Raw genomic sequence first — 26,183 nt, forward strand, 5'->3', positions numbered from 1 at the left:
TCTAGTAAACCTAAATGAGTTTTTTTTTTGTTTTTTGGGTCTTCTTAAACAGCAAGACACAACCTAAGTCCGAATATCACCTTTTGCATAGAAATGCTATGGAATTCAAAGTTAATTATCTCACTCTGGGTGTCAACCAAATGTAGTGAAGTAGCCTACATCGTTGGTATATAAACTACAATACCAAATTGATGGGGACATCAAGACGTACAGCCGAAGGAAGAAGAAGACCCAACCTTCATTGTGGTTGGAGGATTATAAGGAGGAAGAAAAAAAAAATAAAAAATAAAAGGAAGGCTCGATCCAGCCTTCCCAGCACTGGATCGAGTTCTCTCCTTCCTTTCTTTGCCAATATTGTGTGGCCCCACCAAATTTGATATGTTAGTAGTTTTATTTCCTAGGATTTTACCAAGATTGTGTGGCCCCCACCCAAATCTGATATGTTAGTAGTTTTATTTCCTAGGATTTTGTTTATTTGAGTCTTTAAGTCAATTAGGAAACTAAGTAAATATCCTATTGTTTTCTTTTTAGAAAGTTTCTTTGTTTATGAAATAGCATTCCTAGAACATTCTTTTCTTTTTAGTAATTAGTCTCTTATTTATGTAAGGCCATTGGCCACGGTTCCAAAATTATTGAATGAAAGAAAGCCAAAAGCAACATCTCTCTCTCTCTCTCTCTCTCGTCCTCTCTCTTTCTCGACCTTCATCTCTCTCTTTTGCTGTTTCTATTCTCTCTGTTGCTGCTGCACTATTGCAGCTATTGTTCACAGTAACTGGAGATCACCTCCATCGAATAGATCCCACCTGGGTTGCTGCTGAGTTCCTCTTCAACAAGCTGTGCTGCTGTTGAGCACTACATCATCAAGTTGGACCTTCTTCCTCGTCAAATAAGGTGGATTGCACCTTTGTTTTGGAGGACTTCGGCTTCTCCAGTTCTCCTCAAATTAGGACAGCAAGAAGGTAAGTAAAACCCCCCTGTTCCACATCCATTGACTGCCTATTATCCCCATTATCTCCCCCACTGAAACCTGAAATTAATCTCTGTTTTTTAAGCCATCTATTTTCTGTTATTCTAAAAAAAAATCCCTGCTATTTTACCTTATTAGTTGACTGATTTTAGAGAACTGCGCGGGTTGCTTACTATGCCTAGTGTCTTGATTGATTTGTGCTAAACCTAACACATATTTGCTGCCAAATTCCCTTCCCCATACCCCCATTTGACGCTTGGGTAGTTTAAGTGTTTTTCATGCTTAGATTATTATTGACCGATGTTGCCCTGTTAATTAGTCTATTATCTTGCATGTTAAATCTGTACTTTGCTGAGCAACTTTGAACCTAACCCAATTCAAGACCTATTGAGTATTTCTTACTCTAGAGGATTGACCCCTTGTAAGAAACCTAGTTGTCAAGGCACCCTCCCTACATCATCTTGGTATCAGAGCATGGTTTTGTCTAGGTTTAGGGTAATTAGGTACTGCTGTCCCTTGTTAACATGTCTTACCTTTTGAGGTCTAGTCTCCATCATCATCTGTCCGTGGTTGAGTCCGAGCTAAGAGAGCGATACCATAGATTAGAGGACACCCTTTTCTTTCTTAAGTTGGTGGGACCAAATAGCATTGGACGTTATTCCCTTAAAAAGCATATACTTGAGAGGGAGATTTCTGACCTCAAGATTGAGAGGGCTAACTACCTGTCTTAATTGGAGACTTTGAGTAGACCTTGAGTCTTTGGTGGCAACCGTATCATTGGCTGCCCATCTCCTTATGTCCACTCGTAGTGGTAGAGTATACCAGGATATGTCTGACCCTCCTAGCACCTCCACCCAATCTGAGCAACTGGCTGAATTCATGAAAGCCGTCTAAGCCATACAGGAAACACAAGCTGCCCATCTCCAAGCCCTTACCGATAAGTTGGCTGCCTTCGAGACAAGTGCCCAAAACCCTGATAGACAGCAAGGCCGTAACACAATTGGCACTAAACCTAGGGGCAGGGGCCCTAACCTTGAGGAAGTAAACGAAAATAACCAGACTGAAGGTTATGACCAGATAGGGGATAACTTCCAGGGCCTAAGGCGTGGTAGGGATCAAGGTAGGGGTCGAGGCCCACCGCCAAGACACCAAACTCAATATGGAAATGATGAGGGTTATGAGCATTATGATAGGGGATTTGATGTCAGACGGATGATTAAGGTAGATGCCCCTACCTACGATGGTCAGATTGATGTTAGGATCCTTCTGGATTGGATCAAGCAGATGGATAGGTACTTCAATTTCTACGATATGCCAGAGGAAGTCTGCTACCGATTTGCTAAGTTCAAGCTTATTGGAGCTGCCCAGGACTTCTGGACAGACCTAGAGTACCAGGATGACCACCTAGGACTTGAGCCAATCACCACCTGGGTAGAAATGTAAGAGCGGCTCAAGAGGGAATTTTTTCCCATCACTTATAGGCTCCAGTTGTTGAATGAAATGAATACCCTGAAGCAAGGGAAGTTAACTGTGACCGAATACATGAGCAAGTTCAATGAATTGAAGATTAGAAGCCGTATTCGGGAAGATGTTGAGCAGACACTATCCAGATTCCTTACTGGGCTTAACTCCGAAATTCAGTCTCGTATGGCACCCCACCTGGTGTGAGATGTTCCACAGGCCTTCAGGATAGCCATTGAGATGGAATCCTCCATGAGAACTTATTCTCAGAGGAAGAGCTTCCAAGCTGGGGAGTCCCAATTTAGAAAACCACCCCAAGGCTCAACTGGATTCTCAATACCCCCTGCTGCACCACAACGTCAATTTGACAACAAGGGTAGAGGAATTGTGGGAGAAGCACCCAAGAGTAGTGGGCAACAACAGTGCTTCAAGTGTCGTGGGTTTGGTCACTTCTCCAGAGAGTGTCCTAATAGGAATCTTTATGTAGGAGAGCAGACCCCTGAAGAAAGTGACCAAGAGGGTTTTCAGGACCATGAGTATGAGGACCATAGAGTGGATGAGACCATATCTGATGAGGACACCGAGGAGGCCGGTGACCTCAAGCTCGGCATTGTGCGTTGCATGGTCTCACAACCGAAGAGGAGATGATTGACGACGAACTAATATTTTCATCAATTACACGTGTTATCAGGGCAAGAACTGCCGTGTCACCATAGACAGCGGGAGTTGCATGAATGTGGTCGCCAAGAGCGTTGTTGCTCGAATGGGCCTCAAACTCGAACCCCACCTTAAGCCTTACAAGGTTGCCTGGGTTGATCAGTCCACCATTCCCGTTAATCTGAGGTGTTTAGTTCCCCTACACTTTGCAGGATATGAGGATCGAATGTGGTGTGATGTCCTAGAGATGGATGTTGCCCACATCATTCTAGGTAGACTCTGGTTATGTGACCGGGATGTCACCAATTACGGGAAGTCTAACACCTATGTCTTTGAGTTCAAAGGGAAGAAGATCAGACTGACCCCCAGTGCCACTAGGGAAGTTAGGGTTCCAGAACACAAGTGAAGTACATCCAAACACACCCCCACCAAAATACTCAACATTTTAAATCAACAACAATTTGAAGGAGAGTGTCACGAGTCAGGGGTGATTTATGCTCTAGTTGCCGTACAGAGTAATACCGATAGGTCATGCTTATTCACTAAGGCTCCTATAGAAGTGCAATCCATGTTGAGGAAATTCAAGAGGTTATTCCCTGAGGAACTACCTGATGAGTTACCACCTATGCGTGACATCCAGCACGCTATTGACTTAGTTCTGGGATCCTCTCTCCCGAACTTACCCCATTACCGAATGAATCCCAAAGAACATGCCGAACTCAAACGGCAAGTGGATGAACTGTTGCAGAAGGGATTCATTAGGGAAAGTTTTAGCCCGTGTGTTGGACCTGCCTTGCTCACGCCAAAAAAAGATGGCAACTGGCGTATGTGTGTTGATAGTAGGGCCATCAATAAGATCACCATCAAGTATAGGTTCCCTATCCCTAGGCTTGATGATATGTTGGATATGATGACCAACTCTTGATCTTTTCGAAGATTTATCTCAAGAGCGGGTACCACCAGATTAGGGTTAGGTCGGGAGATGAGTAGAAGACAGCCTTCAAGACGAAGGATGGCCTCTTTGAGTGGTTAGTCATGCCTTTTGGCTTGTCAAATGCACCTAGCTCCTTTATGAGGATAATGAATCAAGTGCTTCAACCATTCATTGGCAAGTTCCTTGTGGTTTACTTTGATGACATCCTCATCTATAGTAAGACCCCGTCTTCCCACTTGGATCACTTACAGAAGGTTTTTCATGTGCTCTTACATGAGAAACTCTATGTCAACCTCAAGAAGTGCACCTTCATGAATGATCAAGTCATCTGCCTGGGATTTGTTGTGTTAGCTCAGGGAGTATCTGCTGACCCTGAGAAAGTGAGAGTGATTGTAGAGTGGCCTGAGCCAACTAACATTCATGAGGTACGAAGCTTTCATTGCTTAGCCGCTTTCTACAGAAGATTCATCTATCGGTTTAGTTCCATTATGTCTCCTATCACCGATTGCATGAAAAAGGAGTTTCAATGGACTAAGAGTGCTACGAAGACCTTTAATGAGATTAAAAAGCTTATGACTGAAGCTCCAGTCCTGCGCCTCCCAAATTTCTCTAAGGTCTTCGAAGTGAATTGTGATGCATCTGATATTGGGATAGGTGGTGTCTTAGGACAAGAGGGCCACCCTATTGCCTATTTTAGTGAGAAGCTTAATAAAGCTAGGCAACGATATTCCACATACAACAAGGACTTCTATGCGGTTGTCCAATCACTGCGCTATTGGTGACATTACCTTTTACCGCAAGAATTCGTGCTATTCTCTGACCACCAAGCTCTGAGATACCTGAGTGCCCAAAAGAAACTTAACCAGAGGTATGTCAAGTGGGTTGAGTTTCTCCAAGAGTACACTTTTGTACTCAAGCACAGACCTGGTGTCGAGAATACTGCTGCAGATGCACTGAGCCGGGTGAACATGTTCCTCATTCGCACCAATGCTAGGAGTCGGGCTAGTGTTCTACTCCAGGCAATGAGTGTAGAGGTTGTAGGGTTCGAGCGAGTCATGGACCAATACCCCACCTGTCCTGATTTTAGTAAGCCATTCACTTCCTTGAATGAAGGCAACCCAGTCAACCGCTCGGATTACCTACTTAGGGAGGGCTTTCTTTTTAAAGGAAGCAAGTTGTGCATTCCCAGGACTTCACTCCGAGATTTTCTGATCTGGGAATTGCATGCTGGGGGAGTCGTTGGCCACTTCGGTCGTGATAAAACCATCATCCTCGTTGAGGACCGATTCTTTTGGCCAAAACTGAAGAGGGATGTTGCTAGAGTTGTGAGTCAGTGTAGGACATGCCAGGCTGCCAAAAAACAAAAGCAAAACACGGGTTTGTACACTCCTCTACCCATTCCCCATTCCCCTTGGCAGGACCTTAGCATGGACTTCGTGCTTGGTCTACTAAGAACTTTGAGAGGCCATGATTCTGTTTATGTGGTTGTGGACCGCTTCTCGAAGATGGTCCATTTCATCCCATGCTCTAAGACCTCCGATGCATCCATAGTAACCAAACTTTTCTTTAATGAGGTTGTCAAGTACCATGGGTTACCCCTCACCATAGTGTCCGATAGGGATGTTAAGTTCACTAGTCATTTTTGGAGGACCCTATGGTGGATGAGGGGCACGAAGCTCCGTTTCTCCTCCGCTTTTCACCCTCAGACCGATGGCCAGACCGATGGCCAGATCGAGGTTGTCAATAGGAGCTTGGGGAATTTATTGCGTTGCCTCATAGGAGAACACCTTACCAGTTGGGATTGAGTCCTTAGCCAGGCTGAGTTTGCATATAATAGTTCTAAGAACCGTACCACTGGTCTGTCCCCCTTTGAGATCTATTCAGGATACTAGCCCCAGGCACCCATAGACCTTATCCCAGTCGTGTCTAGTTCCAGGACCTCCCAGTTAGCTCAATCTTTTGCTCAACATATACATGATTTGCATGCAGGTATAAGAAGACAGATAGCACTGAGCAATGAGCAATACAAATCGAAGGCAGATGTGCACAGAAGATTACAAGAGTTTCAAGAGGGCGATATGGTGATGGTAAGAATCAAGCCGCAACATTTTGTTAGGGGAAAAGCGAGCAAGCTACATGCTCGTAGCACAGGTCCGTTCAAGGTACTCAAGAGGATAGGTGCCAATGCGTATATTCTTGATCTGCCAGCTAGCATGGAGATCAGTAATATTTTCAATGTTGAAGACCTAGTCCCATACCATGGTACCTCTACCTTTACCTCTTTCTATCCTGATGACCTTGAAGACTTCCCCTTCAACATTGATGAGACTTCTGAGCCAAGCCAACCACTTCCCCCCACCTCATTACCATCTGTGCCTAAGGTTACGAGAAGAACTGAAGAAGTTGAGGAAATCCTTGATGAGAGGATTGTGTCCATACACACTGGAGGTTCTAGAGAGTTCTTGGTCAAGTGGCGTGGATGTCCGGAAATTGACAACACCTGGATCACAATGCAAGAAGTCCAACAACTCAACCCAGACCTACTTGAGTATTACATGAGCTTTAATTCACCGGAGGTGAATTCTTCCAAGCCAGGGAGAGTTGATGGGGACATCAAGACGTACAGCCGAAGGAAGAAGAAGACCCAACCTTCTTTGTGGTTGGAGGATTAGAAGGAGGAAGAAAAAAAAAAGAAAAAAAAGAAAAGAAAAAGGAAGGCTCGATCCAGCCTTCCCAGCACTGGATCGAGTCCTCTCCTTCCTTTCTTTGCCAAGATTGTGTGGCCCCCACCAAATCTGATATGTTAGTAGTTTTATTTCCTAGGATTTTGCCAAGATTGTGTGGCCCCCACCCAAATCTGATATATTAGTAGTTTTATTTCCTAGGATTTTGTTTATTTGAGTCCTTAAGTCAATTAGGAAACTAAGTAAATATCCTATTGATTTCTTTTTAGAAAGTTTCTTTGTTTATGAAATAGCATTCCTAGAATATTCTTTTCTTTTTAGTAATTAGTCTCTTATTTATGTAAGGCCATTGGCCACGGTTCCAAAATTAGTGAATGAAAGAAAGCCAAAAGCAGCGTCTCTCCCTCTCTCACAGTTCTCTCTATCTCGTCTCTCTCCCTTTCACGTCTCTCTCTCTCTCTCTCTCTCTCTCTCTCTCTCTTTCATCTCTCTCTTTTGCTGTTTCTGTTCTCTCTGTTGCTACTACACTTTTGCAGCCATTGTTCATAGTAACTGGAGATCACCTCCATCGAATAGATCCCACTTGGGTTGCTGCTGAGTTCCTCTTCAACAAGCTGGGCTGCTGCTGAGCACTACATCATCAAGCTGGACCTTCTTCCTCGTCAAATAAGGTGGACTGCACGTCTATTTTGGAGGACTTCGGCTTCTCCGGTTCTCCTCAAATTAGGACAGCAAGAAGTTAAGTAAAACCCCCCTGTTCCACATCCATTGACTGCCTATTGTCCCCATTATCTCCCCTCTGAAACCTGAAATTAATCTCTGTTTTTCAAGCCATCTATTTTCTGTTATCCTAAAAAAAAGATCCCTGCTGTTTTACCTTATTAGTTGACTGATTTTAGAGAACTGCGCGGGTTGCTTACTATGCCTAGTGTCTTGATTGATTTGTGCTAAACCTAACACATATTTGCTGCCATGTTCCCTTCCCCATACCCCCATTTGACGCTTGGGTAGTTTAAGGTGTTTTTCATGCTTAGATTATTATTGACCGATGCTGCCCTGTTAATTAGTCTATTATCTTGCATGTTAAATCTGTACTTTGCTGAGCAACTTTGAACCCAACCCAATTCAAGACCTATTGAGTATTCCTTACTCTAGTGGATTGACCCTTTGTAGGAAACCTAGTTGTCAAGGCACCCTCCCTACATCACAAATCTTTTTGCAGAAGACCATCAGCCATTGAGGATTAACAATAAGCAGTCTGAACTGTTTAATCCAAGAGTCTGATTACTCAGTCCAGTAGTCCTTTAAAACACCTAATGTTACCTGTTTAATGGGTCAAAATCATGTCAACCTGCAAAACACATTATATAAATTAGATGATATTAATTTTGAGTCAATTGAGTTATGTTTTTTGATTGTGTTAGTTTCATGTCATGTCTTCTTTTAAGTAAATTAGAATAAAAATTTCTTCACAAAATGACATGTAAATACTTCAACTCCAAGCCTAATGCGCAGAAAGAATATAAATAAAAACACCACCCAATTCATCAATATTTAAGCATGGAAGTGTCTAAATGACACTTCTACATGTATATTTAGAACCTGACACCTTTAGTTGCCCCTTGTCTTATTCTCATAATTTCATTGTTGTGGGTAAAGAAAGGTTTTCAAAATAATTTGAAAGTGACTTATCATTATATCATTATAAAAAACTATCATTGTTTTGCACATTATTCGATTGAACATGTGAAATGACAAGATTTACCCTCATTGGGGAAAAATTTTGTATTATGATAAAAGGACAATTAAGTAAGATTATGAATTATTCGACACCTTAAAGGGTGTCAATAAGAAAATCCCTTTTAAAAAACTATCGTGGGGAAAAAGGTTCGATTTCATGGATTGAGGAATCAAAATCAGACTCTGTAAATTGTTTGATTTGAATTGTGCGTAATCCGTATCAGTCTGATTCGGAGCGATCCATATCAGCCTGATCCAACTGATTCCTGCAACTTGAGGCTGGCAGCAAACCCAGTGGTAGAGAAGATCCTGGAATTGGCGATGCATTGCCTTGCAGTTCCGAGAATCCAGTCCTTGTCAGGAAGCATTGTGAAGAAATGACCCGAGGTTTAATGGAGAATTTGGAAGAAATTGAAAAGTAATGCTTTCTCTTCTTCCTCCACTTCTCATGTTCCAGTGACACTCCTCGAATGGGAACCAGAAAAACTCCAACCATGAGAATGTCTAAGATCGTTTGAAGGGAATCCGCTGATTCCAGCCGATTCTGTCCTATCTGGTTGGGATGGATTGGGATCAGGGAAAAAATTTCGTCCCTGATCCTGAACTCTATAACCTTGCTCTCAACCCTAGCCCAACCTGTTTACTAGTTGTGTCAGGTCGTGTCCAAATTCCATCATGTTGAACTTTCCTCAACAGAAACCCTATAAATTTGTGTGATGTTCATGTAGGGTCAGCGAGTTGTCTTGGAAGTTGCCACTGCTGTGTGTATATAACTATATATGTGTATACAGAGAACTGTCTTCAACTGACAAGGTCTCCATCTCTCTCTCTCGGATAAGCAACAACTAAATGCCAAAAATGAATTTCTCCTGTATTCTAGTAACTTAAACTGCAGATTGATATACTCATTGACTTAGCACTGCAATGCAAGTCTTTCTTTTCAGATTATCCTATAATATATCGGCTCCTAACTGCCTTGCACTTGCCTACAATTTCCAATTTGTAGTAAATGCTGTTGGTTTCTTCTGTCCATGCAGGTTGTAAAGTACTTCCTGGATCCAAAAACATTCCAGAAGGTGAAATTCGTCTATCCCAAGAACAATGAGAGTGTGGAGCTCATGAAATCATATTTCGATATGGATAACCTTCCAGCAGAATTTGGGGGGGAAGTCAAATTGCAATACGACCATGAAGAATTCTCAAGATTGATGGCCCAAGATGATGTAAAAACTGCTGGCGTTTGGGGATTAGACAATAAACTTAACCACCTCAACAATGGGTGTCTGGGAGCAGAGTTGGCTCCAGAGACCGAGACCAAGCCTCAGCCCCTCGCACCACCGGCTGCTAAGGAGACCCACTCCAACCTCAAAAACGTACAGCTATGAGATTTTTTATAAAGCTATAGTACTCTTCCATTAACTGGCCCCTTTTGAAGACTTGAAAGGACCACACTATGGAAATGGTCTTTACTAACAGTGTTCGGCTTCCAAATTGAGGTCATAAACCCTTTAATTGCTGTGGCTATTTTATTTGTTACCCCTCAGGACATGAAAAACTGTAGTAGCTACTTGAACATGACCAAGTTAATTTCTTCATGTTTAAAGGCCGGCTGTGATGCAGCATGCAGCAATAAGAGAACAGAGATACTATTTCCAAATCTTCTTGTATCTCATTTTCTGCAAGGGATTTACAGTGAACATCAAGCATCATAACATCGTTTGTGGGTGATTATTACCACGCTGTGCGCCATACTCCCCTTTTCTTTCTTCCGAGGTTGCACGGAAAATATAAATATGAAGTTTTGGGAGCTGCTGACCATTAATGAAAGCTAATAACAGTTCCTGTATGATCATAGCGAGGTCTGTAGAAGCAACCATGAGTCTATGACCTTACTGCAAATAATGTGGTAAAGGACTAAGATGTTGGACATAAGAAACATGGTAAGATAATCCTAAGGGTATTACCCTTTCTTCTTCTTCTTTTTTCTTTTTTTTTTTTTTTGGGGGGGGGAGTGGGCACGGTGGGGTGGGGGGTGAGTGTTCCATCAACAAAATTTCGTCATTATCATAGCCTTGTTTATATAAATACATCATTTCACAAAAACATACGAAGCAACCAAGGACTATATCAGGTACTTATTATTAACCATTTCAAAGTGGGGATACATGTCAGGAAGACAGGAACATAAATAAGTTAGATTCCTCTTTTTCATTTCGGGGAGTGGGAGTGGGGGTGGGGGACGTAGGGCTGGAGGTAGTAGAATGAAATTGAATGAAGAAATCAAGTGTGGTTTACACAAGGCGCCTTTTGAAGGTTCTGGTGGTTGCTTGGTATGTACGGACCAGCACACCTACTCCTATTCCAAGTCCCAGACAAATGCCGAGCCCAATTCCAACACCTACCCTCACACCAGCATTGAACCATGAGAGCTCACCTTCATCACTTTCCATGTAATCTTCCCCCGAGTACAGATGGTTATACTCTTCTAAGCTCTCTGGTCTGTAGCGGTATTCTGCCATCTGCAAACAACAGAAAGGAAATGGAAAGTAAGGTGGAAGTCAATAGCAGGTTCTGTTACTGATATTTGTCAATTCTCAAACTGAACAAATTAGCAGATTCAGGATAGTGGTTCTAGCCTTAGCTTGGTACAAATGCCTATGGGAACATAACTATATGAACGCCCTGAAGTTCAATCTTCAACTATGGATAATGGAGTTTGATTTAAATTGTGTAAATAGTAAGTCCTGATTAAGTAATATCCTATTCACACAATTTAAATCAAACACCATTATCCAAGGAATTATTCACCAAAAAAAAAAGAGGACCTATAAACCTTACCAAAAAAATAATGTAAATAGAATATTGATTATATTAGTCGACATTTTCATAATTTTTTAGTATCTCAGTCTCAATGTAGGTTCAATAACTTCTTATTAATTTTGCAAGGTTACTGCTTCTACTGGATTTATTTGTTTAAATTCTACCAAATGGCCAAAATTCAGTAGGAGTGGTGTCAACGAGATGTGAAACAGAAAGGAGCACCTCAAGAAGTGATGATTTGAGCATGAAGCCACCTAGGAATTCAGGACTAGGAGATGAAAAATGTGATGACTGTCATGTCTAGAGGAGCATGAGTGTGGAAAAAGTCTCCTTTTGTGAGGCCTCTGCCATCATAAGAGATAGGACTTATTCCGTTGAATTTCAAGTATATCCAAATTTATTAGAAAAGGGGGAGGGGGAGGGGGAGGGGGGAAAGAAAAATAAGAATGAGGAGTTTTTATAAGAGGGGCTGCTATAGGTGATAAGTATTTTGGAGAAGATTTTGGGCCACAGTGTGCGTGGATATAATTGAATCAGAACAAGAAAATAGCAGTCTAGAAAGGAACACCGTGTAGAAGACTGGTCTGAACCATGTGCTATAACCACCATAATAGAAAGGACAGAGAAAATGAAAATAAAAAGCCAGATCTTTTTTTAACCTTTTCTGAATTTGTCTTTCAACAAGCTTGGAATTTGGCGGTACCCACCTGGAGAAGGTGAAAAGAACAGAGATGTATCTAAAAGCCGCTAAAAGAAGAGTAGAAGGCTCAAAAGAGTAATTGGAGGTAACTTTTAAGTACCCAAATTTCTTCATAGAAGTCCTTCAAAGAAGTGGAGGAACTCATCCCAAAAACAAGGTGAATCCCCATCTTCTTTTGGTGACTTCTTCCAAGAGTTTAATAGTTGTATACTAAATTTCCAGCACCCGGATTTATGTATGCATGTATGAAATGAATGAAAAAAAACTGAGACTTAATTGCAAATGGATATAAGGCATGAATTTAAACCTAAAAGAAAAGAAATAGCAGAGAAGTCAATATCAGTACATCAGTAATGTTGATTCTACATTTCTAAGTAGAAGACCATATAAGCATGATGTCACAGGGGTAAAGGGTAAATTTGCGCTACCCATAACGTAAAAATATGTGCCATACCCATAACCCTTCTGAGCCTAGCCAATCCATAAGAGAAGATTGCTCTTTTTTTTTTTTTTTTATCAAAGAGGATAAATATTTATTCATAACCAGAGAATTCCCATGATACCAGAGTGTGAAACCCCATGTGAGGGTGGGGTGACAAATCGTCCAATAGGGGTTCCATATATTATTGAGAGTTTTAGTGTGGCCCCATGGGTCATTATGTGAGAGGGCGTGTGGACTCTTCTCACTCCAGTGTCGTGCACTTCTTTTTAACTTTATATATTCACCCAAAACATAATATAAAAAATATTAAAAGAGAGGAGCACACTATCCTCAACTCAGAAAATAAACGGAGCAGCTCGTCTGATAGCTGGGAGAATTGGCTAAAGAAAATCATCTTCCACTGAAAGATGATGGTATCTTGCAATAATCTATATGCCTGATAAGTGTTTTTCCAACGGACAGTTTATATCAACTAAAATTAATTTTACTCCTAATATCAGACTTTTAGATGACCACCTCGTCTAACATTGCAGTCACTTCCTACCCAACAAAATATTTTGAAATGACTAAACTCAAGTTCCTTTCAAATTCAAGGGAAACCAAAGAGAATCCCATCTTCTAACTATACCGTCCCCAACTTTACTTCACTTGTGACCAGAGAAAAAAAAACACATTTCAGTTCCCTAACTTCTTAGGCAATCAGGTAAGAAAAGGGAAATACCTAACAGTGCGATAAAAGAAAGGAGAAAAACCAAAAGATGAATCTAAATGACAAAACTATTTGGGTTTGCTTAGCAAGTACCTGGTAGTCAAGTTCAGAAGGATCATCTTTCTTGCACTCAGTTGTCTCATATTCTGGGATTGAATTCAACATCCCCTTCCTAGCGTGCTTCTTTCGAAAGCAAAGCTGCAGGGTTTTTGTCAAGATGATTGGAGTGCCCGAGAAACAACCCGCTACGTAAACCTCAATGGTTGGCGAAGGTAATTCAGGACCCATGTGTTGCTTCCCCTTAAAGAAACCATTGCCCGCAACCACATATGATTCACAAGTCATGTTCCATCCCTTGCAATGGTTTTTTGATTCTCCAGTAAAGCCATTGCCATTAGACATCTCCAAAACCCCGGAGATTATGAGATCGTCTTTGTCATAAACATCAAATTTCACACTCCCAGTCATCCTTATACTATCTGTGCTCACAAATGTGACTTCCTCAGATTTCTTATCAACTCGATCCCTTCTAAGTTTGGAGGAGACACCTTCCGTGTAGATGCTACTTCTCACACCGTTAACTTCAAGGAGAGTATCTGGGTTCAGCGGGATATGGCTGAGTGTGAGATATTCAGGGGTTGAATTGTCAACCTCACAATTGCTGATCCTCACATAGAAGACCCTCAGATCAAACCAAGGAGAGAATAGTTTGCTGCAGGCTTGGTAAGGGGACTGTCTGATAATCTTGCGCCCAGGTTCAGCCGGTTCATCCCCGTTCAATGCCTCATAAGAGCAATCCATGGCCTTGGAGTTTTAGTCCTCCCGGTCACTGATATTTTTCCACATCGATGGGGATTCTTACTTGGAAATAACCATCTAAGAAACAATTAGAAGTGTGGAGGAAACCTGCACTCATCAAAGAAAACATTTAATTAAATTAATAGATCGAAATAAAACTACAGATCATTTCATACATCTCAACATGGAATTAAAAGGCAAAAACAGGCTAAACCCAGATGCCTGAGCCATATCATCACCAGCAGAATAAGATGAAGTCTGCCCCATGAAAATAGAATGAACATAATTCAATGGAACACAAGTGGTCACAAGTCACAAATTCATTACTAACGAAAGAGCAATTGCTAACAAATAAAGAAAGAAGAAACAAAAGACGGATCTCAATTCAAAGGGGTTGCAGCTCACCAAGTACCAGGGAAGCAAAGATTAACAGAAGAAGTATTTTTGAGCAACACATGATGCTGAAAACAAATGAAACAGTTGATCTCTGTTCGGAACAATGAAAAAGTTGAGACCCAACCAACCCCAACTACAGAGACAGAGAGAACAAAGAAAAATCGTTGATAAATGCAATGGAAAAGGGAAAAAGTATATTTATTTGTTTAGGATTAAAGAAACCAAGCAGTAACTCCAGAGAGCTCAGAAAGGGAGAAGGAAAAGGCTTACTTTTCATTGCTTTCTGGTTCAGTATCAATGCTAAATAAGATTAAATCCAACTTATATCATCCTCAATAAGCTGACCAGAAGAAAAAGAGGTGGCTGGTTTGCAAAATATGATATATAGAAAAGGAAAAATGGAAAACCACAGATTCGCACAAATTGCCGCCGCCGGGGACTGTAGCACGTCACGCGGAAGCAGACAAAACTCTCCCTCTCGCTCTTCCTGTACTTCTCATTGCGATCCACATTAAGCAATACAAAACCAGAAGCATTTCTTTAAAATAGCCATCAATAATTACTCTTAAAAAAACACATACCACAAACATCTTCCATTGACCGACTCACGCTTCGTCTTTTACAACCAAAGAATTGAATTCTAGGCCCAAGTGATTTGTCGAATCTCTTTCGAAACGCAGGAAGCAGGGATAGTGATCTTGGAGCAATTGTCGCCAAGCAATGAAAATCAATCAAAAAGAGTGTGTGTCCATGCCTCAAATCTCAAGAACAGAGACCCTTGAGAGAGATCTATAGGCACGCAAAGCCCGAAACTTCTCCTCTCTCGCCAACCTCTCCTTTCATTTTCCGTCAAGTTGAAGCCTGAAGGAGAAATGGATAGGACTAACTAAGGGTAAATTATAATATCCAACGATGGGGATCCATGGCTGCGTCTCTCTCTCTCTTTCTTTTTGTCTTTCTCTTTCTCTTTCTATTTCACACACACACACACACAAACAGAGTGAAGATGGAAGAAGCTGTGAAATCTGACCTGGCCCTTTAATGGGGGATCTTATCCACAAAACAGAAATCCGTATTCACGTCCACGAGGTGGATCAGTCGATGTCTTTGAAAGGGACGTCCAAGCTTTTTCCCTTATAGCAATGGAATGCGCAGGATAAGATTCTGTATCTTGAAGGAAGCGCACATTAGACAGAAATCGAAGGCGGCTATTTTCTGTTCCATGATTCCTCTCTCTCTCTCTCTCTCTCTCTCGCTCTCTCTCTCTCTATAGAAAGGAACAGTAAAGAACCTGCTTCTCCCCATGTTTGAATTAAGGATTAACGAATTCATTTCAGACACAGTAAATGAGAAAGTGGTCGAAGAAGAAGAAGAAGAAGAAGAAGAAGAAGAAGTCGTTGCTGGGAGCCGCGATTGTGCTGCTTCTGTTAATACCTGAATGATAACAGAAATGGTCTATATAATTTTGCAGAGGTCCCAGTGGAGACGCCCAAACAAATAGCCACTTGGCAAATTGGGATGTAAGTACGTAGAATGTGGTGTTGTACGGTGTACAGTGACGTGGTTAGTAATTAGTATGTTGTGTAAGTACTAAGTACTAGGTACTCAACTCATGTACTTTTAAAGCTGGCCCCACCGGTTTCTTCTTCTCATAAAAAAAACCAGCTTTTCGGTATGAGATCCTCATCTTCTATGTACGGTCATGGTTGTGATTAGTTGACACGTGGTAATCGAGATGGCATCGAATCCTCATGGAGTCCTTGCTTTTTCACTCCATAGTCCATACACGCAATCTGGCGGTGGAAGATTTTCAAGAGCCCACACGTTGAGCAAGGATTAGTAGGGTTCCAAGAAATTGTAGGACTGACTCTCATGCCAGCTCATCAGGGCAAGGATTAGTGGGGTTCCAATAAATTATAGGATTGACCAGGTGATGAGGTTAGAAGGTTTTTTTCTTTTTCTTTTTTTTTTTGGTAGGAGATGAGGTTAGAAGGTTTAAAGGATGAGGTTTAAATAAAGAGACTGAATTCTTACACTGCGTAGCATACAGCTTCTGTTCAAATTTATTTCTCTCTAACATATCTGTCTTTTATTGTACGAGGAGAGAGAGAGAGAGAGAGAGAGAGAGAGAGAGAGAGAGAGAGAGAGATATGCATTAATCTATGTTAAATATAACATTGGAGAAAGAACTCTCACCCCTGGCACAAATACACATGCGTTGTGGCCAAGTGGAGAGCACATTGTAGTACCTTCAATGCGGGGCAGCATAATCTTTCTGTATTACTATGTCTATGCATATACATGCACCAGCAACCTGTATAATATTTTTAGGAAAGAGGGTTCTCTGCCTAGTAGCGTGGTCTTTGTGACCTCAATCCTCATTATGATGTGTAAATAAGGGTTTTAGAAGAAAGAGAGAATGTAGGGGCCTCCATTTTTATGAGAAAATGCCTGGATCTTGATCTCATATAATTCAAAAGGGAGAAATGAACACTCCATGCCCAAACATAGGTGTAAAAATCGTTTGCAACATCAAATGGCTGGGAGTCCCTTGGGACACATGCCCAAATAATCTAACGGTGTTAATCGGTTTGATTTTGGTGTATACAGTGCAGTTCAATTCGATTCATATTTATTTGGTTGAAACCAAAATTGCCTCATTTACTAAACGGTTGTACTTTTTTAAAACCACAATCATTTAATAAACGATTTTGGTTCCACGGTTTTAAATGGTTTTGATCGCGATTTATTCCATACACTTTCTAAACAGTTAGCAATCGATTTGCTAGTTTATTCGCATGCTTACTAAAATTTGCTTTTGTTGATAAAAGCTTCAATCTTGTATCAAATTAAATGAGGCATTGAACAAGCAAGGACTTAACTACATAACTACATAATAGGAGTAAATTATTGAATAGATTGTAGGACAACCTCTATGGTCCTTAATTTTTTCCTAAATTAAACCATTATATTTTTTTAAAAAGACCAAATATTTAATCGTTATATGGATTAATTGGATCAATTTTGACGGTTTAAATGGTTTGATTTTCACGGTGTCAATTAGGATCGAAACCAATAGGTTAAACTGTTAAAACCAACACAACTTATGTAACTAATCGGTCTTAAACTTGAAATCAAAACCAAACCATTTACAATATGATTTTGTAGTTTCAATATAAACGGCTCGATTCGATTTCAGTAAATGGTTTCGATTTCAAATTCACATCCTTAAGATGATCTTAACCATCCGATGCTCACTGCGCCTTATTGCTCGCCACAAAAGACGTGGACTCCAAACACAGAGTGATAAAATAACACCAACACTCCTATTTATTCTCATGTGCACCCCTCATTAGCCCCACACTTTCGCAGACCATACTTGAAACTTTTGCCTATGTATTCATATTGTTCTTGAGCATTTCTCAATAGTATCAATAGGTTCTTTTAATCTAAAACCCCCCCAAAAGAAAAAAAGTGTTTAAAGATAACTCTACCCTGTCAGTAGTAAGCCATATCTTATGCTAAAAAAAAAATTCTTTGTCCTAATCTTGTTTTTTCCCTTGTATTTAATTTTTCCGCTTATGCTCTTTGCTCATCTAGCACAGGGATGTCTGTTCTGTTGGTCCTCTATCCCCTTGTCCTTGTCCTTGTCTCTGACCATATCCTGATTTGAAAAACACTACTCTGTATCCCTCATTACAAATGCAGGTTTCAATGGCTCACTCTCCATTGATGGAGATAACAAAGGAAAGGATTTCATTCGTTACAAGTAAATCTCTGAAGCTGTGGTGGATCCGGAACTTTGGACCTTTTAACACTGTCGGCAACACATACAAAAACGGCCGCAGGCCCTCAACAAGCCCGTTCTCATGCCGGCCTTAATTAATAAGACTCGTCTTTAATTTTTTCACCCTAAAATTTGTTCCTAGTCAGAGTTAGCTATCAACATCAATAATAGCCGGATCACACTCACAGATCGGTGGCTATCTTAGACTGAAGGATGCTAGACCAAGTGTTGTATGGCTATATATACCAATACACATGACTTCATTAACTATTTTCCTATGAAGAATTTATTTTTGTATAATTTTGTTTGTATATATATATATATATATAATGGTAAAATATTAGATATACCGTCGATATCAAGTATGCTAGCACCCATTATGTCTATCTCTCTCTTCTCTTTTTCTGAAATGATCCCCATATTTTTCCTAAATGATACTCCATCATGTGTTTCTATTGGTGCTATCCTCTAACATACTTGATATTGACGATATACCTATCCCTCTCTCATATATAATATTTATATTTTACAAGACAAAACGAAAAACAGACAATATAGATGATGGGTAGATGAGGTTGTCAATGAAATTGATAAATATGACCAGCTAATGAAAAAGGGAAAGGGGCATCAGGAAGTCTATTGTTGCATAGGAAAAATACTCTCAACTAGGATGAAAAGAAGCTACCCTCCCTCTCCGTACACTTAACCAGGTGGCTTGAGAGCCACGAAATCTTCCACAACAATAATGGTCGAATCTCAAATGACTCGAATGGAGAAAATTTGCCTTTTGTTATTACAATGCATAAGACTGAATGGATAGGAGGAGCATCCAAAAAGGTTCAGGATTCTCGAGGATGGTGACAGCAATGGCGTTTCCCTACACCCTATGGAAATGGAAATTGGCTGGCAAAGATAAGGTTGGGGCTCTAGTCCCTAAAAATTTCAAATCCAAAACAGTCTACAAATATTCACATTCAAAAGAGTCACTTTACGATCTACATCTGATTTAAGTTGGTTACTATGCTTTATTGCTATCCACCTCATTCTTTACTTGCACGGGAATCAAGAAAACGTTAATATCAACCTGTTACAATGTAAGATACGAGGATTAGAACTACATATTTTTCATAATAATTAAAATTAATCTAATACTACTAAATTAGTCATATTTTGAGTTCCTACTGTGAAATCATAGTTTGAAAAAGGTTTTTGGCGATATTAGGAATAGCATCACCTGTAGAGGCCTCATCTTCATCATCCATGGGTTCCAAGAAATCGTGCGCTGCCATGCTGAACAAATCCTTGTATTTGCCCATGATTCAAGTGGAAGAAAAGGTGATCGGAATGACACACGAAGGTGAACCAACCGAGTGTGAACCAACTGCTATTGTTGATGGCACGGATTCGAGGAATGTAGTGAGATCCCTAGATGAACATCAATCTCATATGTTAAATCGGGAGGGGGGGTTGAAAACTCTCATGAAGGTGTGGGCCCTGATGGAAATTATGAAGTTTCCAACCTGATTGAATCAAACCCAAGTGTGGGTGAATTGATTTCTAGTGCAATCCAAAAACAAAATATTAATAAAGACAAAACTGTATTGGTTGACTATGCTACTTATACAAACAAGGATCATGGTGTTAGTGTTACAAGAAGGAATCGATCCTGGGGAGGAGAAGAATATGATGGTCCACATTGTGATTCTAAAAATCTCTCTTTAGTGACTGCTATGCTTAAGGATTTTGAACCAGAGCTTCAACAGAAATTCTTAAAAATTATGAGAAGGGCTACAGAGGAAAATTAATTCCCTTCGGGTAAGTCGGATGATGAAATTTTGAATATGTTGGCCCCAAAATCTAAAGAAATTTTGATGACCATGTGGAGAACAAAGTCCAGATGATGGAATTGGCTTTGCAACCTCAGTCTCTTGCTGATTTAGATAGTGATGCCAGCAATTCAAGGAAAATGGTTACTAGGTCAGTTGAATTTGTTCTCAAACTCCACAATTACTCATTTGAATAGGACTTATTCTGATCATGCTCCTCTTTTATTATTTTTTTCTAATAACAATATAGGGGGTCCCAAACCTTTTAAGTTTCAGGAAATGTGGGTTAGGCACAGTAATTTCTTGGATGTTGTAAGGGTTGAGTGGGATCGGCAGGTCCCAGCTACTGGTTTGTATAAGATGGCTTTGAAGTTGAAAAATCTTAATGGTCGTCTTAAACTTTGGAATGAGGAGGTTTTTGGAGATGTGCATCAAAATGTGAAGGTGGAAGAGGACAATATTAGAGTGGTTGAAGCTAATTTCGATATGGATGGCTCTACTGCTAATAAGGTAGCTTTGCAAAATGCTCAGGATCAATTACACGAGGTTTTGATCCAAGAGGAAATTTTTTGGGGCCAAAAATCTAGAATTAAATGGTTGCAGGAGGGTGACAAAAATACAATTTTCTTCCATTCCGTTGTCAAAAATAAAAGAAGACACACTGTTATAAATAAAATTATGTCCACTGAGGGGGTTTGGTTATCTGAATCAAATCAAATTCAAGCGGAGGTTGTTGCTCATTTCTCATCTATTCTCTCTTCTAAAGGGAGAACGGCGAATATGGATATTATTGATCATATCCCTTCATTGATAACAGAGGAGGATAACTTTATGCTTATTGGAATTCCATCAATGGAAGAGCTTCATCAGGCTACTTTCTCAATGTCTAAGGACGATGCGCCAGGTCCAGATAGCTTTTCAGGTGTTTTCTTCCATTATGCTTGGGAAATTATTAAGGAAAATCTCTATGAAGCGGTGCGTGACTTTTTCAATGGGGGTAAGCTTTCTCAAGGTTAAACGTCTACTTTGCTTTACAAAATCCTTTCAAAGATTTTAACTTGTAGACTTGATAAACTATTGCCTAAACTAATTTCTGAGGAGCAAGGGACATTTGTTAAAGGGAGAAGACTGGTGAATGAACTTGCTCAAGACATAGATAGAAAAGTCAAAGGAGATAATATTATTCTCAAACTTGATATGGCGAAGGCTTATGACAGGTTGGAGTGGTCATTCTTATTTGTTTGCCTTGAAAAGTTTGGCTTTACTGGTCGATGGATTAGCCTGGTGAAGGAAACAGTTTGCAATTGCTGATTTTCTATTCTATTGAATGGCAGCCCTGTGGGTTATTTCAAGTCAATTAGAGGTGTCAGAAAAGGAGACCCTTTATCCCCAAGTCCTTTTATTCTAGCTGAAGAAGTTCTTAGTAGAGGTCTAAGATCTATCTTTATTGAAGGTCATGCTAAGTACTTCCATATTCCAAGGGGTTGTCTGAGTATCTCCCATAGTCTGTATGCTGATGATACCATTATTTTTTCTCAAGCTTTGAAGTCTTCTATAATGCAGACTATTGGCTTCATATCTAGGTATGAGGTTTCTTTAGGCCAATTAGTTAACAAATTAAAGAGCTGCTTTTTTATGTCTTTGAAAACTCCTGAACATAGAATCTAGATGGTTGAAGAGGCTACAAGTTTTAAAAGAGGTTCATTTCCTTTTACCTATTCGGGTGTTCCTATAATGAAAGGGAGGGCTAGAATTTATCATTTTAATGCAATCCTTGAAAAGATTTCAAATAAGCTTGTAGGGTGGAAAGGAAAGTTGATCTCAACAGGTGGTAAAATTATTCTAATTAAGCATGTTCTTTGCAGCTTCCCAATCTATTTACTTTCTGCTTCTTTGGTTCCCATTGGTATTTGGAAAATATTAGAAACCATAATTTCTAATTTCTTATGGGGTGAATCAGAATTTGGAAGGAAACATCATTGGGTTAGTTTCAACACTCTTTGTCTCCTTGTAAGTGAAGCTGGAATATGAATAAAATCTTTCAGAGATATGGACACTTGATGTTGGTTGAAATTCTTATGGAGGATTTGCACTAATACATCTCTTTGGTCCACATTTTTCAAATCAAAGTTTTTGAGAGGTGATCATCTATTTATAGCTACTTGTCCTACTATTGGCACAAAAACTTGGAAGAGACATTTTGTCCTTAGAAATATATTTTTTGACAATTCCAAGTGGTTGGTGGGTGAAGGAAATTTAAATTTCTGACTGGATAAATGGACAGATTATGATCTTTTGATTGGTTGGTTGAGCAATGATGAGGGTATTGATATATCCATGTAGGTTAAGCATGTTGTTGATACTGATGGTTCTTGGAACACAACTTTAGTACAACAAAAAAAATGTTCCCAATGATTTTCAAAATTACCTGAAGTCTATGATTATTCCTGTTTCATCTGTGAAGGATAGACTTATTTTGATGCCAGCTGTGTCTGGTGATTTCTCTGTAAAGTCTACTTGAGAAATTATTACATCAAGGTCCGAGAATATTGGTTGGGATAAATCGATATGGGCCTCTTCAGTCCCAATCAAGATATATTTTTTCAATTGGAAGTTATTAAAAGATAAAATTCAGGTTGATAGATCCATTCCAACCTTGGGGGTGAAAATTGCATCCAAGTGCAACTGCTATGCCAACCATCACATTGAGAACATTCATCATCTCTTCATGAAAGGTGTTCTCACTAAAAAGGTTTGGGGTTTCTCATCATCTCTTCATGAAAGGTGTTCTCACTAAAAAGGTTTGGGGTTTCTTCTTCCAATTATTTGGCATCCAATGTGATAATTTTCAAATCCTTTTTCAAAGAGTTTTTTTTCTGCAATATTTATCAAATAGAAAAAAGAATCAGCTTCGTTTTGTTATTGGAATCCTTTCTAATTTTATTCTATGGGAAATTTGAAGAGAGAGGAACTACCGCCTATTTAAAGGAAAATCCAATTCCTCCTCAGTGGTTATTAAAAAGGTTACTCTCTAGTTGTCTTCCATTCAAATGCCAAATAACTTCTTTAGAGGTTTAACTGAGCAAGACTTGAAGTTGTTGTGATATCTGAAAATTCTTATAACAAAGATTAAAATTAAAAAGATAGCCTTTGTTAAATGGATGCCAATCAGGGAATTTGTCTTCACTTTAAATGTGGATGGAGCTGCAAAAGGTAATCCAGGACTAGGTGGTGGCGAGGTTGCCTTAGGGATCGCAAGGTCACCGTCTTCTTTATTTTTGCTCACTTTTATGGAATATGGTCCAATTATGTGGCTGAGATGATAGCGGTAATAGATGGTGTTCATTACTGTATTTCTTTAGGTATCACAAGACTTGCTATTATCTCAGACTCTAAAGATATTGTGCAATCTATGTCTAATCGTAAAAATGCTCATTGGAATTCTTGGAATTGGTGGAACTCTCTATCTAAGCTTTTGCAATCGGCCTCTGTATCTATTTGGCATTCAATGAGGGAAACTAATAAGGTGGTTGATGCTCGTACTAATTTTGCTATTAGTAGTCGTTCAAATTCATGTTTCACAAAGTACAATTCTTTTCCGGACTCAATCAAGATTGCTATCAGAGATGATACCTCTCGAACTCCTTTTATTATATCAAAATAGTTTGTTTTCTATGGTTGATTATAAAGCTATCCTTCTTATGTATAAAAAAAAGCCATGTATCGAGTCTCTTGACAATGTAATTCAAAACGCTACAAGTTTTAATGCATTACAAATGGTAAACGACAAATAATGACAGTCCAACACCATAATAAGTAAATGCCCAGTATGATCATTAAGGAATATGGTGCAGCTTGTTCATCCTTTGTCCTAAACACTAAAATACTTAACTACCCACCCTGGAGAAAAAAAACACAATCCATATCTCAGCCTTTTCCAGTTCCTGGACCATTGCAGAATATCAGCAACAAGTGTGATGGCCACTGTGAAATGGCAACAATAATCAAGGAACCAAACGCATCGATTTCCCCAATGAATAAAGGAGGTAATCACATTTTTTCAGAAGTATAGGTTCTTCAGGATTTTTGTGACTTTCCCTGACACAGGTTGAATGGATTAATTGTCTGCATCAATCATTCTTATGACTGAACTATTCCCGTCTGGGCATTGAAAAACTTGGGTAAATAAGTTGAACAAACCAAATATAGCGCTGGGTCCCACTCAAGGCGGTAAGACCATACCGGTTGGTAAAGATCTGAAGACACTGGTTAAATTATCAGCGAGGTCAGCTCCACCTCAAGCTCAAGTTGGATCCTGTTTCAATGGGTACATGCCTCAGAGGTATGTCTATCCCAGAAGAAGCAAGCAGACTCACAGCCAGGTCAAAATTTGAAATTTGATTGTGCAGAGAGATATACTAATATAATAGCAAATCAGCCTTATCCCAACTCAATGGGTCAGCGGAAATGAGATTTATGCATCAACTTATTGAGTGGACCTGTCTCATTTCTTTGACATAAACAGATATGTAACTTATACCTGTCTACATATAATTGGAGAAGATCCTGATAATCAATGGGATAAAGCTTTGAGTTTTGTTTTGATGTTGAATCTTGATAATCAATGGTTAAGCTATTAGAGAAGCACCTTTTTTTTTTTTCAAGAAGGGGAGGGGGAAGAATCTTAGAAACTCACTTAAGTGGAAACATATCAGATGGCAGTTTTGATGTATTTATGAACCAAGATGCACTAAAACATCTCAACAAAAAGATTCCACATTGAGCATGTTTGAGTTTATGTTAGAATATGGCACAGCAGCTCACCTTTGATGTAGATCGATTTTTGGGGAAGAAATACACCAGCAAAAGGCTGGCCCAACCAGCCTCTTATCGATCCAAAGCTGGTCCAGCCATCCCAGCTTATGGGGGACACTATAGAGCATTAGAAGAGCTCTACCAATTTCAGTTTCGTGAGGTTTTTTTGTCTTTAATAATGCCTTGGAAAGCAAGGCAGCAACGAGAACCGATTGGAAGGTTTGGAAGCTCTAGAATATTGAAGTCTTTGCTGGATTTTTTATTCTAGTTTCCTTTCCTCTCTGTTTTTCTTCCTTTTTCCTATTGTTTCCTAATTTGTAGTTTCCTTTGAAAGCCACGCTTCAGAGTATAAATTAGGCTTTGACACAATTAACGAATGAAGTTTTGAGCTTTGCTTTTGCAAGTTATGGTCCTGTGAGAGGCTGATTTGACTGTGAGAGTCAAGGGTGAGATAGCCATCCCTATCCCTTCTTTCTCTTCCCATGGATCTGCTCTATCTCTCCTTATTTCTCTGATTTCTGAGTAAACCAAGCACCACCTGAGTTCTTTTAAAAGCTAAATATAAGTCCTACAGTTGCTGTTATTGCTGAGTTCCACAGACTCAACTTCAGGACTTGCAGAAGCTTTATTTGAAGGGTTTCTGGATTATCTCCACATCTGCAGAACTTCCAGATCTGGGGGCCATTGCAACCCATCTTTCTAGGATCTAACAGGGGCCATCAGAAGACCACTCAATCAGCACTTCTTGGCCATCAGAGGTCCGTTTCTTGACATAGGTCAAGATTTCTAAGATCTGGCCATTTGGAGATCATCTGAAGTTCATGCTCTAGAGAACAAGTAGGCTATATATGAAGCCCCCTCAACCTGATTATTAGCCTCAACTGAGGTCTGGTTAGAGAGAATACTTTAATATCTCAGACTTGCCTATTTTTTCAGGTTCCAAGTATTCTCTATTCTGTCCAGATTGTTTAACTTATTCTCTGGGGTTTTGTTACCTGTTATTAGGGGTTTACTCCGGTAGTTATTTAAGTCCTAGTATCAACTGAGTATAGGTGATTTATTTATATTCCTGTTTGCTGGAATTTATTAGCTATTTTGTCCTAGCCGATAGGAGTTCTTGTTGAGGTTCTGTTACTGGTTTTGGGGTTTGCTTGTGTACTGACATCACTACATTGTTGGAGTTATATACTGGGGTTAACTACTTGTATCTAGCCTTACATTAACATTGCAATGTGGAGGGAAACAATCCACCAATGACTGTTACCATACTGGAAAGCAGAAACGTCAAAGTGAAGGTTATCCTACAATGACATGGGAAAAAATTATGACAAAAAATTTTCACGTACTTCAGAACAAAAGCATAATGCCAAATGATCATCATGTAAATCATTTGAGAAGTCACACTGACAGAGGTCAAAGTTGTATAGAAAAATTAACCCCACCCACC

At 39.8% G+C, this 26,183-nt stretch overlaps 1 protein-coding gene and 1 pseudogene across 3 annotated transcripts; one reads left to right on the forward strand and one right to left on the reverse strand.

The window, feature by feature from the left end:
• The window catches only part of LOC122086900, a 16,884-nt pseudogene extending 7,056 nt beyond the window's left edge, over window positions 1-9,828 (forward strand).
• A 654-nt stretch (window positions 9,829-10,482) lies between these two features.
• LOC122087163 (uncharacterized protein At1g01500-like) lies at window positions 10,483-15,297 on the reverse strand. Of its 3 annotated transcripts, none has more exons than XM_042656184.1 (3): window positions 14,890-15,297; window positions 13,208-14,020; window positions 10,483-10,962 (listed from the first exon to the last, which is right to left on the reverse strand). In XM_042656184.1, the coding sequence occupies exons 2-3, from the start codon at window positions 13,913-13,915 to the stop codon at window positions 10,735-10,737; spliced, it is 936 nt and encodes a 311-aa protein (XP_042512118.1). In that variant the 5' UTR covers window positions 13,916-14,020; window positions 14,890-15,297; the 3' UTR covers window positions 10,483-10,734. The 3 variants fall into 3 exon arrangements, with proteins under 3 accessions (XP_042512118.1, XP_042512120.1, XP_042512119.1); XM_042656186.1 differs by lacking the exon at window positions 14,890-15,297 and adding an exon at window positions 14,579-14,851; XM_042656185.1 differs by lacking the exon at window positions 14,890-15,297 and adding an exon at window positions 14,318-14,563.
• Window positions 15,298-26,183: the final 10,886 nt, after the last annotated feature.

This window comes from Macadamia integrifolia, chromosome 8 (assembly GCF_013358625.1).
Source record: "Macadamia integrifolia cultivar HAES 741 chromosome 8, SCU_Mint_v3, whole genome shotgun sequence".
Lineage (NCBI taxonomy): Eukaryota > Viridiplantae > Streptophyta > Magnoliopsida > Proteales > Proteaceae > Macadamia > Macadamia integrifolia.

Bases quoted from the DNA above. Each gene is read 5' to 3' on its own strand.
- LOC122087163 (XM_042656184.1), bottom strand. From the start codon at position 13,915: ATGGATTGCTCTTATGAGGCATTGAACGGGGATGAACCGGCTGAACCT. The intron at 10,963-13,207 runs GTACTTGCTAAG...TGTTGTTTGCAG, and splicing joins CTTCTGAACTTGACTACCAG to ATGGCAGAATACCGCTACAG.